Source organism: Hemibagrus wyckioides, linkage group LG14 (genome assembly GCF_019097595.1).
Source record: "Hemibagrus wyckioides isolate EC202008001 linkage group LG14, SWU_Hwy_1.0, whole genome shotgun sequence".
In the NCBI taxonomy this organism is placed as follows: Eukaryota; Metazoa; Chordata; class Actinopteri; order Siluriformes; family Bagridae; genus Hemibagrus; species Hemibagrus wyckioides.
The window spans coordinates 17724822-17743763 of record NC_080723.1 but is presented as its reverse complement, the minus strand read 5'-3'; the positions used below and the strand labels follow the sequence as shown (position 1 = coordinate 17743763).

The window sequence follows — 18942 nt, the reverse complement described above, 5'->3', positions numbered from 1 at the left end:
TTTTCACTCCAACCAAGCAGAAGCCACACCTGAGTCCACTGAAATCCAAGATCAGTTGATTAGCCAGTTGGAATCAGGTGTAGCTTCTGCTTGGTTGGAATGAAAGCCTGCACCCACACCGGCCCTTTGCGGATAAGATTGGACACCCCTGCTATAGGGTATTTTTTAACAGCATTCAGGGAGGAGTTTTCTTGTTTAGGGATTACATCACACCGATCTGGCAACCCCATTCCAAGTGTTTATCATTGTTGATCAGGTTTATTCTGCCTCTCGCTTCCTGGTGTATTTGAGACTCTCTTTCGCTCTCGCCAACGCCACATGACCTGTCGTTAACAGTCAAAACTTTCTGCCCGCGCCGTTGTCATGAAACGTGTGCAGTTGTTATGACGCGTTATAACCATTAGGTCGCAGTGTGTGTTGTAAACACGCAGCTCTAACTGTAAAAATCTCCATTTTGAATGTTTTTATGGCAAAGTTAGCGCCTGTTCGCAGCTGGGTAACAAGAAATTCCAAGTGGACACGGGAATCGAGGAGTTTGATTTTTCCGACCGATCTTCGCTTTCTACTTTTAACAGGATTTACATTTTGACTGCACCGATTGTTGGTTTTTCTCCCTGCGCTGTCTTGAAGTTGTGAGACTGTTGAAAGGACTTGGCTTGCAGGAGAAGTGCTCGGTGTTGCTAACGGCTAGCAGCAGGGGGAGGAAAAAACAAAATACAAAAACAAAACCATGTCAGATGATACATCGAAACAAACCGGGAACTTAAACATCGGATGGTATGTATTATTTTAACAGCTTTGTACTGATTTTTTAAACAGCCTTCGAAAACAAAACGCCGTAGCCGCGTTTCTGGTTCATTTTCCCCGAAATAAATCGGTGCTACTTTAGCCAGGTTAGCTTTTGGCTAGCTACGCTGCATTGCGTTGCCTATGACACGGTGACATTGCTGGGCTTTTGACCTTCTAAATTAAATATACTCCAGCCTGGAGGATTGTATTTACTATCACTATCATGCTTACACCTGCAACATTTTTTCTATACGTGTGTGTGAACGAGCCACGACTCTAGTAGGCCTCTTTCTTATGGGATTAGTTACCGTGATAGCTTGCTTTAGCTGACCGTAACCTGTGGCTGTGTCCCAAACCGCGTGGTAGTGTACTAAATAGTGCGCCAAAAACAATCCTACGCACCTACTTCTATACTAGTTTGTTTACAGCTTTTCTTGTTTACAGGGTTCCGGGCCACTGCATGGGTTAGTTTTATTTCCATGAAGGCTTTGTTATTGATCAGTCAGGTGTGTTCTGGCAGGTGAACACAGGTGAATCTTTCCATGGTGAAGGAGATGCAGTAATCAGCATTCGGATGAAATTATACAAGGCAGTGAACACCACACAATCACACACACTGCAAGTAATTTAGATGTGCCGATCAACTTAGAGGAAACCAGAGGAACCCCCTGAAGAACGGGGAGAGAACACACACACAGGACGGAGGTGTACAACGTCACAAAATATCTCGAAGGAAAAAATAGGTTCGGAGATGTTCTTGTTTCTCATCTGTCACTTTTTGGAAAGCTTTTTATTATTATTATTATTATTATTATTATTTTGAGGATGACTCATCCTGCACTAGTCTTGTGTTTATCCAATTACATGCTCTCTAGTTGATATATGCCCCGCCCCCTTTGCTTGACAGCAGCAGCTCTGTTGCCTTTCAGTTAGTGAGATGAGGGCGGAGTTTATTAAGTGTTTTACCAACTTCGGCTTCTCGGTGTTTATGTATATGCATGCTCTCTAGTTCGTATATGCCCCGCCCTTTTCCGGCTGCTCAGTACTGGAATATCGCTATATCGATTGAAGCCTCCTTCTTTATACACCACCATGACTTATCTATGAGGAAGAGCCAGTAACGCTATTTTGTTTGCCTTAAAGTCATGTCGGATGCATCCTGGTGATCGCACTGTGTCTCTTTCTGTTATGAGTCTCAAACAATAACGCAACTCCAAAAACACATCGCATCTCATCATCTAAGATACACTATATTGCCAAAAGTATTCGCTCACCCATCCAAATAATCAGAATCAGGTGTTCCAATCACTTCCATGGCCACAGGTGTATAAAATCAAGCACCTAGGCATGCAGACTGTTTTTACAAACATTTGTGAAAGAATGGGTCGCTGTCAGGAGCTCAGTGAATTCCAGCGTGGAACTGTGATAGGATGCCACCTGTGCAACAAATCCAGTCGTGAAATTTCCTCGCTCCTAAATATTCCACAGTCAACTGTCAGCTGTATTATAAGAACGTGGAAGTGTTTGGGAACGACAGCAACTCAGCCACGAAGTGGTAGGCCACGTAAACTGACGGAGCGGGGTCAGCGGATGCTGAGGCGCATAGTGCGAAGAGGTCGCCAACTTTCTGCAGAGTCAATCGCTACAGACCTCCAAACTTCATGCGGCCTTCAGATTAGCTCAAGAACAGTGCTCAGAGAGCTTCATGGAATGGGTTTCCATGGCCGAGCAGCTGCATCCAAGCCATACATCACCAAGTGCAATGCAAAGCGTCGGATGCAGTGGTGTAAAGCACGCCGCCACTGGACTCTAGAGCAGTGGAGACGCGTTCTCTGGAGTGACGAATCGCGCTTCTCCATCTGGCAATCTGATGGACGAGTCTGGGTTTGGCGGTTGCCAGGAGAACGGTACTTGTCTGACTGCATTGTGCCAAGTGTAAAGTTTGGTGGAGGGGGGATTATGGTGTGGGGTTGTTTTTCAGGAGCTGGGCTTGGCCCCTTAGTTCCAGTAAAAGGAACTCTGAATGCTTCAGCATACCAAGACATTTTGGACAATTCCATGCTCCCAACTTTGTGGGAACAGTTTGGAGCTGGCCCCTTCCTCTTCCAACATGACTGTGCACCAGTGCACAAAGCAAGGTCCATAAAGACATGGATGACAGAGTCTGGTGTGGATGAACTTGACTGGCCTGCACAGAGTCCTGACCTCAACCCGATAGAACACCTTTGGGATGAATTAGAGCGGAGACTGAGAGCCAGGCCTTCTCGTCCAACATCAGTGTGTGACCTCACAAATGCACTTCTGGAAGAATGGTCAAAAATTCCCATAAACACACTCCTAAACCTTGTGGACAGCCTTCCCAGAAGAGTTGAAGCTGTTATAGCTGCAAAGGGTGGACCGACGTCATATTGAACCCTATGGATTAGGAATGGGATGTCACTTAAGTTCATATGCGAGTCAAGGCAGGTGAGCGAATACTTTTGGCAATATAGTGTATCACCCTCATTAAAGTCAATATTTAGGTACTTCAAGAAGCTACTGACATGATAGTTTGCATATCAGGGGTGTGGGAAATCTCGAGAGCTGTATATCGGGGAAGTTCTCCAAACGCGATCTGTTTGTAGCAGTATACTTAAGAAACGTAAAAGAAACCTAATTACACTCTGTCCCATGGAATCACAACGTGATGTCAATATTAATTCTGTCCTTAGTAGTAACATAGACCTGATTGTCACATTCAGTGTTAATAATGTGTGGAGTTATTTCACTTTTCACAGTGCACGAGTGCTTAAGCAGGTCAGCAGTTAGTCAGACAAAATATTCAATACGAAGATATTGCGTATTTGTTTGTTTGTGGGTCATGCATGTGCAAGATTTGTGCACTCTTAACCTACATTTTGTTTCTTCGTCATTACGAGAACATGCAAAAGCACACAGTCAGCTCAAAAATGAACGGCATCCTCTATGTTGCAATTATTGGTATATATCCTCCCCTGAAGAGAGGAACAGCACAGAGTCTCTTATTGTGGTGTCTAGAACAGGCTTGCATTCTGAATTTATGATTGTCTTTTGCAGTATCTGCCCTCTGTTCCTGCCCTTTTATCCGGCTAAATATTCAGGACAAACTTTTAAAACTTTCTTAAAGTTAGTATAAGAAATGTTGGTTGTGATTGTGTTTCAGGATCTTTAATTATTTAGAAGAAAAGCAATTTGCATTGATAAAAAGATTATTGGGGGTGCCAATATTTTTGATGCATGTTTTTTTTTTAAGGAATACTTTTTACAAATGGATTGATTTATTTATATAAAGGTTGTTTTTTTGCTAGAGCAGAGGTAAGTAGCTTCTGTCGAACATTTTAAGCAGTATGTTTAATGTTTATTGCGTAATCATTTTTTTGCCAATGTTCTGGAGTTAAAGCCAGTTCAGGAGTATGAGCAAAAAATTATTAATAGAATTATTTTTAAAAATGACATTATGTGATTATAATTGTAATTATATGTCATGTTAAGTTGTTTAAAAGCACCTTATTTGAGTTTTAAAGCTGTTTGTTTGCGTCTCATCACAGCAGTGAAAGATGGAGCCGGGAAGTGTGAAGAACGGCACGAAGAGAGATGAGCATTTAATTTCGCTGCATTTCAGCGAGAGCCCAGCTGAGGGAGTTTTGCATAACGGAGCACGCAGCACCATGTCATTTGCCCCAACAACTGTAGTGCCTCCTGTCAGCCCCCTGTTGCAGCCAGTGACTGGGGATCTCCCCAATGGGGTGAGCAACACGCCCCCTCCAGAGGACATCACTATCACTTTACCATCACCCCTGGAGCTCTATGTGGAGGACCCAGACCTGAAAATGGTTGGAAAGGACTTGAGGTCTCAGTCCTTCCAGCAACAGTCCTCCCTGGGGCTCTACAGCTTGGGGGATAATTTCTCCCGTTTGGAGGCCAGCATCGCTGATCTCAACAGCTCCTTGCCGACTGTGGACTCTTTAATCGGGGGAGGGGATCCTACCCTCTTCCCCCTGAAAAATGACGACTTCTCACCCATGGGGAAAGGCGAAGCGGATCTAGAGCACGATCCTTTCGGGAAAGACGCTGACGCCAGTAACCCGAAGCTCTTCAGCGAGAACACCATGGACCTCCTGCAGGAGTTCGGCTTGCCCGAGTCGCCCACAGATTTTTACGTGGGAGATGACGAGTTCCCCCCATTGGCGGACGACTCGCTACTCGGAGTCATCGTTTCAGACAAAGACTCGAGAGTTGCAGACTCGTTGAGCCCCACCACTACCACCACCACCAACACCACCGTCAGTACCGTCAACGGTACAGCCAGCTCGACTCCTTCCAGCATATCCACAGTTAGCCCGGTCCTGGTGATCAAGCAGGAGAAGGACACCATGATCCAGCTGTGCACCCCGGGTGTGATCAAGCAGGAGAACACCGGCGGGAGGAGCTTCTGTCAGGTGACCTCAGATCTCTCGAACCCGGTAAGAAATGCCATCTCCATCTGTGGCGTCAGCACATCAAGCGGTCAGAGCTACCACTTCGGAAGCCCCGTCTCCAGCGGCAGCCAGCAGAAAGATCAGAAACCTGTTTTTAACGTCTACACGCCACAGCCTGCAAGCAACGAGTGGAGCCGGGGATTCGGAAACGCAAGCGCCATGCAGCAGAGAGCGAACAACAGCTTCACCACCACACAGAGCTTCAACACCAACTATGCCAGGTAAGAACACATCTGTCTTATCTCTTGTGGGTGTGTGTGTGTGCAGTGATGTTATGCTGCTTTCATTATGACGGTAGATCGAAAAAGTTCATCTGGATGTTTTATGTTTTTAAATAGAGCAAGGTTCGTAACACGCAAAGTTCAGAGAAATGTTCCTTTACAACTTTACAACACAGCAGCGGATCATGTCTGATTTTGATTTATTATTTAACTCGCAGACTTGTGTGGCGTCTCCTTCGTAACGTTTCTCATCTAAGCCCACTTTATCTTCTTTATCACTGACTAATCGTAACCCCGAGTCAAATATAAGTTGATTTGCATTGACTGGATGTCCCTGGACGTTTCTGATATAGCTAGAGCTCAGAGAATTCGATACGTGCCGTATGTGAAAGTCACGTTTCACCAGTACATGGCTGGATGCCACATCACTGGCTTGCCGTCACTGTTTACCTCAAGCTTGCAAACGCAGCTTGCAGAAATGAAAGGGTTTGGACAGTCAGAAGCAGAAAATGCGCCGCTCACGTCGTCTCCACACTCGTTTACTCCAGCCGAGTTCCAATCAGTTTACACCCACTGGGACGGCACGCAAACAAAAACAGGCCCGATCCAGTTATGTACACTGGTTTCTGTGATGAAAACAAAAAAACACAGCACAGTGCATTTCCTCTCAATGTGCAGTCAGGAAATAAAGAGGTCAAACTTCAGACAAAGTGGGTTCTGATGCAAACTCTCTGCCAGCTTTCTTCACCTACATCAGCTTTTTATCGGCTTTCTGCCTCCCACACTTGTTTTCGCACGGCTGTAATAGAGGTTTTGGTGTAATAGATAAAGACCTGTGCTCTTCACACGGCAGTTCTTTTTTTTTTTTTTTCCTTTCTTTCTTTCTTCTCACGCTAACTTGTTTATTTATTTATTTTTGTTTAAATGGGAAATACCAATCATAAGGTTGCACCAATGCTGCATGGTTTTCCTCTTTCCTCTATGCCTAATGCACTGGCATACACACCAGGGGGAAAAAAAAAAAACCCCAGCTGCTTAACCGTGGATGTATATAAATCAATGTGCATTCTAATTACTGCCAGGCTTTGTCATTATTAAAGCTAACGATCTTACTGGCAGCATTCGGTACAGACTCATCAGCTTTCCCTTCGGTATGAATACTTTCGAGAAGATTCTTCTTGAATCAGATGGCTGATCGGATCAGAGATACTAGGTGAAAGTACACGGGTCACTGCAACCGAAACTGCAAAAGGGATTTCAGAATCATTTGAACCACAGTAGAAAAACCTCTTTTCTTTTCTTTTTTTTGCTTTAGCTTTTTCGCATTCTTTCTGGATTAAATAATAATATTTTAGAATTTTTTCCACCCCATGATAAACATTCATACGTTAGGGAGAATGAGTACATCCTAGATTAACCGTCACAACCCCCACTACTGTTACAGGGTGCCAAAATTTATGATGCCATAGCGTTGATTTCTGACCCCTTGCTACAGCAAATAAAATAAAAAAAATTAAAAAAAAATCTGTGTCTTTTCTCAGCCAATGAAATTAAAGCAGAGGTCAAAACGAACAAAAACTGAAAATGCAAATGAAGAAATTATCTCGTCGGCATGTATCGTTTATTCTCTTAGCATGGAGCCGTCCTGTCCACCATCACACGCCAGGGTTCTGATTTTCCTCTCTGCCTGCTAGGATTCTCGTGTTCGAAGGGTTGCCAGTTCCTGCAGATCTAAGTAATAATCAATGCCAGTGCTTTTAAAATGGACAGCAACTGACATGACATCTGCTAGCAAACAGCTGGATTTCTCTCAGTCAAAAGTGATTCTTCAATAACACACACACACGCATGCGCTGACCTTTATGTACAAAAAAAACGCACTTAACACTGAGTTCATTGTTTACTCTGCATATTAACTAAATAGTACTCACACAAGCCACACAGCAGAGTCTGTACTGTGGCAAGTCAGCAGGCCATTCGAGACACACCCTTTCAATCACAGAGCCGTGTCAGGCCGAAAATAAACGCCAGAGCGCCTGTGTGAGCCGAAGCACCAGAGCGGGGAGTAGTACACCAGGAATTTTGTAGCGGTGCCAACAAGGAAGCGACTAGGAACCGGTCAGTGTTTTTTCCCTAATGATTGCGCAGGATTGTGAAGGAGCTGAATACTGGTGAAGGAGATGACAACACCCCTGACGACAGCCGCGTGTTATTTATATTTCCAGTGTAATATTTGGGTTCATATTGAGAAAATCCATAGCTGCTGACTTTCACCTTCCAGCAAAACTAACCATGCAAAAGAGAGCGAGAGAGAGTGTATAGTCAACCAGGCGATTTAGATTATCATCTCACAATGAGAAAAGTAGCACCCAGTAGGGTAATAAATATAACCTCAAGCAGATCAGGTCATAAATCTCACCAGGAGGCAGTTAAGTGTCTGAGATAATGCTACAGAAGTCCCCAGTTAGCCACAGAGTGAAAACGCTGCAGCGTGGGAGTTCAGCTTTATTTCAGCACACAATAAAATCCTACAGAGCAAAGACCTTGGGGAGCTCAGAAGAATGTAGCTTCGGGTACAAGTGAAATAAAATACGATGCCAGCGTCCGTGGATGGACAAGTCATTTCGTAGAAATGTAATAAATTACCACAGAAAGACTGTACAGTCATGTAGGACCATACAGTGAACTAGCTATGCAATAACTATATTAATATTCAAGCATTTATCCCAAGCATCCCGACAGAAAGTGAACAAAACTCTAATCATGTGGTGTCCTGTTATATGCGCATTGCATATTCTGATACCTGACATCTTTATTTAGTCTTAACCCTAGTTTTAATCTCGTTACATTTAACCAGGAAGCGACTGTTACTTGTATCACCTCCTAATTATTGCAGATTGGCCATGCTATCACCCGTGGCTTTAGGGGTGTAGGCTCCACCCAGTGTGTGTGAGCAAGATACTGCAGGGGGCGTGGCTAGACACACAGATGCGCGGCATGTCCGAGTGTACGGGTTTGTGTCAGAGAACACACACAAAGTTGGCTGCGAGGCGACAAGCTGCAAGTCCGTATCAAATTTCATCATATTCAACTCAATTTTTTTGTCAATATTTTATCTACAACTCGTCATGATGCGCGGAATCTTTGGTACGAATCCTGATACTGTCATCAGTCGTGGCTTCGCTCCAGATCCTTAAGGTTTTTACATTGTGCCCTCTTACTATAGATGACTGGGGGGAAAGTAGAGGGCAGGGCCAGGGATAGGGGGTGTGGTCAAGTCATTCTTGCAGGAAAGTCAGCTAACTTTTTTTAAATTATCCATTAACAACATCAAGACTATTCTGATATTCAAATGACTCTTAAGTTTCTTCTGAAATTGGAATAAAATGATATAAATCCACGTGTCTGCTCTGTGTTGAACAGCTGCAGAGTTGTGAAGTCACGCAGACAGACAACACGCTGTTTCATTTGGTCTTAATGTAAATCTCTCCGTGTTTTGCAAGTGAAGACATCAGCTGCTTTATTTGTTTGGTTGCACGGCCGAGCGAAACTGAGATGCACCGGAGAAAGACAGCAAGATGGTACAAGATGCCAGACAGGTGGGAAAAAAAACAATACAGAATATAAGCCGCTTTATATTGTTGATTTTAAAGTCGCAGACGTCTCATACGCTAACTGATCCGCATAATACACGCGGTTCTACTGAACAGCAGATGAGGACTGGGCGGAGGTGTGTGTGGTGCAGCAGGTGGTGGGATTCAGAGCGAGGTGCTGTTACAACGTTGAGACGGGTTACATCAGCATGAAGTGTGTAAAAATTAAATATAGCTACATCTAACATGGAGCTGTTTATGTGAAAGTCACTAGGAGTAGGGATATGTCTGTCTGTCTATCTGTCTGTCTGCATATATGCTTGTCTGTCTATATGCCTGTCTGTCTCTATCTGTCTTTCTGTCTGTCTCTTTATCTATCTGTCTGTTGGTCTGTCTATATATTTATCTGTCTGTGTGTCTGTCTATCTGTCTGAATTTATCTGGTTGTCTGTCTCTGTTTATCTAACTGTCTCTATCTATCTATCTATCTATCTATCTATCTATCTATCTATCTGTCTATCTGTCTATCCGACTGTCTATCTATCTGATTATCTGTTTATCTATCTATCTATCTATCTATCTATCTATCTATCTATCTATCTATCCGACTGTGTGTCTGTCTATCTATCTATCCGACTGTCTGTCTGTCTATCTATCTATCCGACTGTCTGTCTGTCTATCTATCTATCTATCTATCCGACTGTCTGTCTGTCTATCTATCTATCTATCTATCTATCCGACTGTCTGTCTGTCTATCTATCTATCTATCTTTCTATCCGACTATCTATCTATCTATCTATCTATCTATCTATCTATCTATCTATCTATCTTTCTATCCGACTATCTATCTATCTATCTATCTATCTATCTATCTATCTATCTATCTGTCTATCTATCTATCCGACTGTCTATCTATCTGATTATCTGTTTATCTATCTATCTATCTATCTATCTATCTATCTATCTATCTATCTATCTATCTATCTATCTATCCAACTGTCTATCTGTCTATCTATCTGTCTATCTATCTATCTATCTATCTGTCTATCTGATTATCTGTTTATCTATCTATCTATCTATCTATCTCTATCTATCTATCTCTATCTATCTATCTATCTATCTATCTATCTATCTATCTATCCAACTGTCTGTCTGTCTATCTATCTATCTATCTCTCTATCTATCTCTCTATCTATCTCTATCTATCTATCTATCTATCCGACTGTCTATCTATCTGATTATCTGTTTATCTATCTATCTATCCGACTGTCTGTCTCTGTCTATCTATCTGTCTATCTATCTGTCTATCTATCCGACTGTCTATCTATCTATCTGTCTATCTATCTATCTGACTGTCTATCTATCCGATTATCTGTCTATCTATCTATCTATCTATCTATCTATCTGTCTGTCTGTCTGTCTGTCTATTGTGTTAAACAAATAAAAAAATCTAATAGAGCTGAAATCTGCTTGTTTTTGTCTACTCCTGCTACTAATTTGTCCACATGATTTTTAAACAAAAGGGTGAAAACCAGGTTTTAATGAAGTGTTCATTAAATATTTACCAAATGAAGTCTAAAATGAAGAGTTTGTTATTAAATATTGAGCCTAAGCCCAGTAGCTGAGGAGAAGCTGCGGTGACTTGATTAACCACAGGACCACTGACGTATGGTTAAATCACCCAGACCTGGTTTATAAACCCTGTGTGTTTTAGATAGAAGTTGCTGTTCTGTTGAATTGTGTTACTATGACTTTTGAGGTTATCCTGTTCTCTGATGTGGAGTTTAAACTGTGTCACGGTTTCAGTGTTTCAGCAGCACGTGGCTTAATTCTCCCGATATTTAAACGTGCGTCAGATTAGCACTTTCCTTAGCGAAAAATACAGACGGAGTGATTATTTTAGGTGAGAGGTAAGAGGGGAAAAAAAACCCATTTACGGCGTCAGGACATTTGCATGACACACACACACGTGTCTAAAGGTCACCTGGGTTTATTAGACGGTGAATAATGATTTTTATTTTATTTATTTATTTTTTGTGAAGGCTATAGAAGAGTCTTTTTTATTTAAAATAAAAGCACTTTGTAAATGCGTCGTAAAAGCGAGAGGATCTGGTGGTTTGAAGGAAAGCAGTCACAGTCATGTGTGCGGCTCACGGCCAGCAGTAACAGATGGTGAAACAGAAGGGTGGACTCATCTTAAGTGTTCATGTGGGCTTGATTATCTGGCCTTTTTGGTGCGCAGGATTCGAGTGGGAGTCAGGTTTTGTGTTTTTCGCCGGTACATGCGTGACATTTAACACCACACTAGGCTACGCTCCGAAGCTTAATGGCTTGGCATGGGGTCAAAGACGACACCACCTTCTCTCTCACACAATCACAACCAGACTGGTTTTACATGCTCATGACTGCGATTTGCGTGATGGCTTCGTTTTCGTCTCTTTATTCAGTCGAGGTGGCGTGTCTCAAGGTTGAATCAGGTAAATCTCGTGTATAGATCAGCTCCAGCGATCCTCCCTCACTCACACGAGTTTATCCTGACTCATCAGCATGACTCTGGCCTAAACCGCCTCTCCTTCAAGTCCACATTGCTAACTTCTTCTTTTGTTTGTCGTTTTTATTTTTCTTTCTGCTGTTCGTTCTTTTTTTTTCTTTTTTTTCTTGCTTTTTTCCTGCGCAGGTTCCCCTCCGGTCAACCCCACGCCCACACCCAGTTCACAAATGAGAACTTTGGACTGTAAGCTGTCTGTCGGTTTTCTAGTCAAAGTGATACTGCACATGCTGCATGCGCATGTGAGAATCAGGATGAACCACGACTGCATGAATCATCGTTATGTAGCTCGGTACTCGAGTCCTGGTTATTCATCACAGACACTTTTACTGCACGGGTTTTTCTTTTTCCTACTTTTTTATTATTTTTAACATTAGAAGCTCATAATCCTTCTATTCCTACTCCAACTCCTAGGTAAATAAATACTCACCTGCAACACGTCGCATGACAGCAAGCTTTAATGCACATGCTTTTCTTTCAACATATTGTAAGCTGATAATATTTAATAATTAGTTAGAAGTTAGAAACAAGAAACAAATAAATATGCAGCTGCAAACACGTCGCATGACAGCATGCTTTAATGCACATGTTTTGTTTTTTTGTTTTTCAACACATTGTGAGCTCATAATATTTATTTAATAATAATTATAATAAAAATACATAAAGTTTACATACATTTTAAAGTTAGAAACTGATGCAACATGTCGCATGACAGCATGCTATAATGCATGTTTTTTTTCCAAAAACAAGTTAAGTTATAAGTTAAAAACAAGAAATTAATAAATTTGCTGCTGCAACATGTCGCATGACTGCAGGCTTTAATGCACATGCTTTTCTTTCATCACATTGCAAGCTTATAGTGAGCTAATAATAATAATAATACATTTTAAATGCAAAACACAAAATAGAAACAAGAAACAAATAAATATGCAGCTGTAACTTGTCGCATGCCAGCAGTTTTAATGCACACTTTTTTCCATCACATTGTGAGCTCATAATATTTAATAATAATAATAAAAAATAATACATTTTAAACGCAGAACACAAGTTAAAAACATCTGCAACATGTCGATAGCAGCATGCTATAATGCATGTTTTTTCCAAAACATTGTAATCTCATAATATTTAATAATAATAATAATATATTTTAAACGCAGAACACAAGTTAGAAACAAATAAATCAATACGCAGCTGCAGCATGTCAGCTTGTTGTACTGCATAATGGTTTACTTTAATATCGTTAATAAGGCCAGTGAGTATATATGCAGCCGCAGCATGTTGCATGTCAGCATGCTTAACATTTTTCGTTTCTTTTCTTTCTTTTGTTTTATTCCACATGAGCTCACAATGCTCCTATTTCTATCATCTCCTTTGTGTAAATCCTTCAGCTGGCACAATCTCTTAGTTTAGTTGGAAATTTCTCAGAAATACAAAACGCATTCTTTTGAAACAGCTTCAGCCGCACAAAATTATTCGATTTTTTTTGTCTTTACATTGTGAGCTGATAATAGTTTGTCACACAAGGTGTAGCCTAAATTGTCTAGTCGTCTTAATTGTTGCACTATTAGGAGCGTCTTTCTTCAGTGTCGCTGGAAAATATCCCATCGCACGGGTTAACCATGGGAATGACGAACAACCGCAGCGGTCAATCCGCGTTAAAAAAACCTTGCTAGCTGAATTAGAGATTTCCTCAAGGCTTGGATCAAGTTTCCCATCATAAACTTCTAACTAACTCTTCATGAGAATACTTTTATTGTTTGTTTGTTTTTTTTTGTCGTGCCCAGACCCCCCCCCCCCCCCAAAGTATAATGATGGGTGGAGTGTTTGTTTGCGATTGACTGATATTATCTAAGGATAATAAAAAGGCTTATTATTATCTATCATTACCTAGGTTTGCTTTTGCTGGTAAACATAGAAGTGACTGTTGGATGGGCAGGGCTTTGGAAAAAACCTGTCAAGGTTTGCAAACAAAAAAGATAATAATCTGATATAAACATAGACATTTATATTATTAATACATATTAGTATCGTTGTAGCTTTATACTATTATAACATATTCAACACAATGCAAATGAAATGATTATAGTGTCGCAGTTGCTTATGGACCTTCAGTGTATTTGGGTTTTTCTGATTTTTATTAAAACTATTATTATTGTATTATACTATATAAAATTATTTATGTTTGAGATCCGTGTTTCTTTTCGGGGAAAACTTCCGTCATGTAAATGCGTTCTCCAGGTCACTAAATCTATTTTGCTGTCCCGGAAGAGGTCACATCTAATCAGGATAGAAATGAGACTGTAGGATGAGCGAGATCATGAAGAAGAATGTGCGAGTCTGCAGCGTAACGGAGACGCAAGTTTTTTATTTAGTTTGTCAATTTGTCTTGTCATTACACACACACACACACATGCGTGTCTTAGCAGATATTTCATAACTAGCTGAGGAGCTTGTTTGATATGAAAGTGTTATTTCTGAATTCTGAAAGATATTAAACTTTTTATTGCATTTAACAATATCATGACACAACAAACAAGTGACACTGTTATCCAAAATGGCTTACATTTATCTCATTGCCCACCACTGACCATGCTCTCTGGGTGGGTGGGGCATACTGTGTCTCGCCTGTCACTCACAGCAACACTAGCCAATTATCTTGCGTCTGTGAGCTCACGTATGTGGAAGAAGGCAGAAAAAGCTTTCCTCCATGTGTTGCGTCTCACAGACGTGTCTTGGATGAAGCTCACGCTAGCCTTCACCCTCCCTGTTCGGAAGCTAGAGAGGAAAGCAGAGGAAAAAACAACACATCAGCTAAAAGCTTTCAATTTTAGCTTCATATTTGTTGTATAGATGTCTATATAGGACGTCAGTGTCCGTGATTATCAGCACTCCGTTACTCACTGCCATTGCCGAACTCTTGTGTAATGTCACTTTAGGTCCTTCCCAGACATTAGGTTCTGTTTACTCCGGGCTTAAATGCAACAGTACTAGAACTAGAATTTACAGATACCCCGGTCACATGACCGCCGGCAGAGAGCGAGAGTACACGTAGGGCACGTAGAACTTCATTTAAATGTACATATAAAAGAGAATCATTAGCTTGTCTGTCTCTCTGTGGAGAAGTGTGCTAACTGGACCGTGACGCTGATCTCACTGGCACTGGCGGCATTTCAGAGTACATGTTAAAATAAAGAAACCACAACCAAGATAGCTGTGTGTTACAGGACGAGCAAATCGCAAAATATATAATTTAATTTCATTACTTTATAATGCAAACATATCTTCTCGTTTATCTACAAATATGAATCATAACCGACTCCAACATATGCAGCAGGAAACGAGGCTTAATAAAACCACACCTTTTGAATATTCCTCTCCAGAATTAATACCTGATTTGTTCAACATGAGCTGAAGATATCAAGGCTGCAAAATCACAAGGAAGTGCAGTGATCTCGAACGATGTTGCCGCGGCGAGGTGATCGATTAACGTCACCCCACACAAACAGGAAACGTGGCATAATTCCAGAGTACATGATGTACATCATATGCATCTTGTACATGGTGACATTTTTTCATCTTTGTGCACCAAATCTGGCAGGATCCTTCTGTTTTTCCGCAACGTCAGCCGAGTCGGATCTTACATTCTAACAGATAAATAATTTCAGATCGGATTTGACTGGAAACAAGTGTTAGAATTCGATATTACTCCTTGTAAAATGAAACATTTTTATAGCTACAAATAAATGGTAATTTGCAGTAAATAAATAGGATTTTCTGAGATTTTATTTATTTATTTATTTATTTATTTTTGGAAACCTACGTATCATGAGTCATGGAAGTACCGTCGAGAATTGGGATAGGATATTCATATCGTGTTGTTTTCCTCCTCTTTTGTGATGAGTAACGCTGTATATATCTGTCCGTTGTACACAGGGCAAGAAAAGGAATATGTAGTCAGTCTGATGTGATAAATATATCTTGTTGCTTATAAGAAGCTTCATTTCGACAACGATGGTCAGACGTGAGCGCAATCAGTTCACGTAGATTTAACGTAATTGTGTTACGAGTTTTACAAAGGACGTCGCCACTGAGGGGGAAGTACAGTATCAAGCAAGTTAAAGCAAGTGAAAGACGCCTGATAAAGGGAGTGCAGCGGTCATTTGCATGTTGCAAAACTCCAGCGTCATGTGATCATCCGTGCATTTGGTTTTATTCGCGGATTTGAAAAATGCAGGATGCACAAAAATTTATCGTGTTAATGTAAGTCGATTTATTCACGTGGAAATGATGTACACATACAAAAAACTTTTTTTATTTATTTAATTTATTTCAGTGTTCTGAGTGTAAGTGAAATAAAAAGTGAAACTACTGCAACATGAGGTAGCTGCTCCACCGACTTCATCTCCCAGTCTTAAAGTCTTTTGTCTGCCATATCCTAATCCATGGCACCCTACATTCATCGTCATTATTTCCCCCTTTAAAATTTGACTTCTTCACATTTGTGTTCTGTCTTCCATCTCACTGTCAGCTGCCTAAATGAGCTCGTAAGTCCAGATACTAGATTTGAGTGGGAAATGAGCTTAAATCTAAACTCACTGCTAGGAGTGTGCACTGCTTTAGTTCAACCTTTGCTTGACTTAAAAGCCAGTACATTGTACAGATTCTTTTTCTTTTCAGCAGTCGAACCATAATCTCGCCGTCTTTGCCCAGACATGTCTCACAGTCTAACCAGAGGCGATCAACCTCGGATTCCCGCCTTTAAAAAAAATGCTACCTGAAATCCACTTTAAATAAATCGTGTTTAGGAATAAAAATCTTTCTTTTAAAGGTACAGGCACTACAGGTTGTTTTCTTTTTTCTTTTCGTGTGATTTTTGTGCGGAAAATAATATCCTCTCTACCGGTAAAAATTACAAGATGAGTCAGTCGACAGCTGAATCTGGAATGATTGACAGTTTGGGTAATAAAATTCTCCGATATTAACGCTTTCTCATTAAGCCCCGCCCCCTAAAATTAGTCATTTCTTGTCAGTTTTATAGGTTGGCAGATTCCGCATTGCTTTCTATCAAGTTAAGAGAGAAAGTTTTGAATAAAACAGACCAATTTATGTTACAAGCTGCATCTGGAGTAAAATCTAACCCTTGATTAGCTACACATAGATTTTGGATGCCTACCTTTACACGCACATGAATGTAATATGGAGTTGTCCCGCCCTTTGCAGCTATAACAGCTTCAACTATTCTGGCAAGGCTTTCCACAAGGTTTAGGAGTGTGTTTATGGGAATTGTTGACCATTATTCTAGAAGCGCATTTGTGAGGCACTGATGTTGGACGAGAAGGTCTGGCTCGGGGTCTCCGCTCTAATTCATCCCAAAGGTGTTCTATCAGGTTGAGGTCAGGACTCTGTGAAGTTCCTCCACACCAAACTCACTCATCCATGTCTTTATGGACCTTGCTTTGTGCACTGGTGTGCAGTCATGTTGGAACAGGAAGGGGGTCATCCCCAAACTGTTCCCACAAAGTTGGGAGCATGAAATTGTCCATGTGTCAGTGGATAATATCACCTGGATATTGTAAATATTCACAAAAGTCACAAAAAAGAGGCTTCCTCAGCAGTAAGCCAAGAGGATTATTCCACTGGCCTTTGGATTATTTCAGAAAATAAACTCAACAAACGATTAAGATTCTTACATGTTTTGTTCAAAAGAATCTTCACAAATGAACACAACTGTTATGAATTTTGAAGCCTGAATACAATCACCGGGTTAAAACAAACTACACCGCGGTCACATGACCAACTCTTCTTTCAGTCTTTATTTAAAAAACATGGAAAAGGATCAGCGCTGCTGTCTTTGTGGATGAAGCTGAATGAATGAAGACTTTTAGCTGGAAGTTCGCAAGAGCACATTATTAATATAAATAATAATAGATACCATTTGTATATTGAGTTAAACCGCTTTGTGGCAAAGTCTGTTTTTTTGAAAGCTGTATACAAATACAGTTGATCTGAGCGGAGATTAGACTCGATGCCCGGTCTGGTTATTTTGGTCTTGTGTGTGTAATAATTGCTGTTAGCAGACCGCCCACGGAGTGCTACTGTCACTCGTCTAACCTGCTTTCCCTTCTTCTTCTTCTTCACAGACAGATGACAGCAGCCCATTTAGAGATTGTTTTAGTGTGTGTGTGTGTGTGTGTGTGTGTGTGTTTTTTGTATGAGCACGCATGTGTGTACCTGCACGTTTGGTTTCCTGTATTGTTTCGTCTGTGTACGAAACCACCATTTCCACCGGTTCAAAGTACAGTACTCAAAATGAAGGAAATACAGTGTAGATTTGCTTGCGAAGGCATTTCATCGACCTGGTTATGGCATAAAGCTGACCTAGATTTCTTTATCCTAAGAACAATGACCGGGGTTTTTCAGAAATGTCGTAGCTATTTAATGCAAATGCAGATGTAGGTGTGGGTTGTCGGGAATCCCACCTTTCCCGTTCACGCTAACAGACTTCTGCTACATGACTTCAGCCAAAAAGTTAAAGATAAAGTAGCTTTTACAAACACACAGTCGAACACCCATAAACACGCTTCTACACACTGGAGTCGAGTGCAGGAAAATCATGTGACGAGATAATAATCCAGAAAAACAAAGGAAAGAAACAATATAAGGCTGAATGAACAGAAATGCACCAGTTATGGAAATATTCTCTGAAAAGGAAAGAAAAGAAAGAAGTCAGCGTTTTTGCCGTGACTCTTTTTTCTTCTTCTTCTTCTTCTTCTTCTTCTTGCAGAAGGCGGTGACCTCTGGCAGATTTTTAACAGATATCCCAGGAACAGCAGCCAAACATTTACCAGGCGGTTTGCCCTCGAGTTAGAAAAGTGACACAGCCTGAATATTGCACATGACAGGATCTGAAAAGCAGCGCCAGCTCATTTCCTCCACAATCTCTCAAAAGAAAACACTGCAGCGAACCGCTCTTTTTCTCCAGAACGTTATTAGAAGAGTCCACCATTATTAGAAAGTGTTTATTACCCTATTATAAACCAGAAGTCGTGTTTGCGAGTAAACCTTTCTGTAATTGGGAGTCATTAATGAAACATAGTTATAATAGAGAATAATAAAAGCTTATGGGAAAGGACAACGTTTCTCGTTAGGAGGATCTATTAAGTCGTAATTAAGAGGAATTTTCTAAAGCTTGTCATAGTCGTGGCAGGTTTTTATTATGGTGACCTAGTTTCTCTTTATTTACCAGAGCGGATTCAGGTAATTATGATCTCGTAATTATGCAAATTTATGCCTTT

At 41.0% G+C, this 18942-nt stretch overlaps 1 protein-coding gene across 1 annotated transcript in view; it reads left to right on the top strand.

The window, feature by feature from the left end:
* The first annotated feature begins 288 nt into the window (after positions 1-288).
* Positions 289-18942, top strand: part of nr3c1 (nuclear receptor subfamily 3, group C, member 1 (glucocorticoid receptor)) — a 39940-nt gene continuing 21286 nt past the window's right edge. Inside the window, exons 1-2 of the mRNA XM_058407936.1 lie at positions 289-777; positions 4356-5506. Of these exons, the coding sequence (XP_058263919.1) occupies positions 4365-5506 (1142 nt within the window). The 5' untranslated portion in view covers positions 289-777; positions 4356-4364. The remainder of the gene's footprint in view (positions 778-4355; positions 5507-18942) is intronic.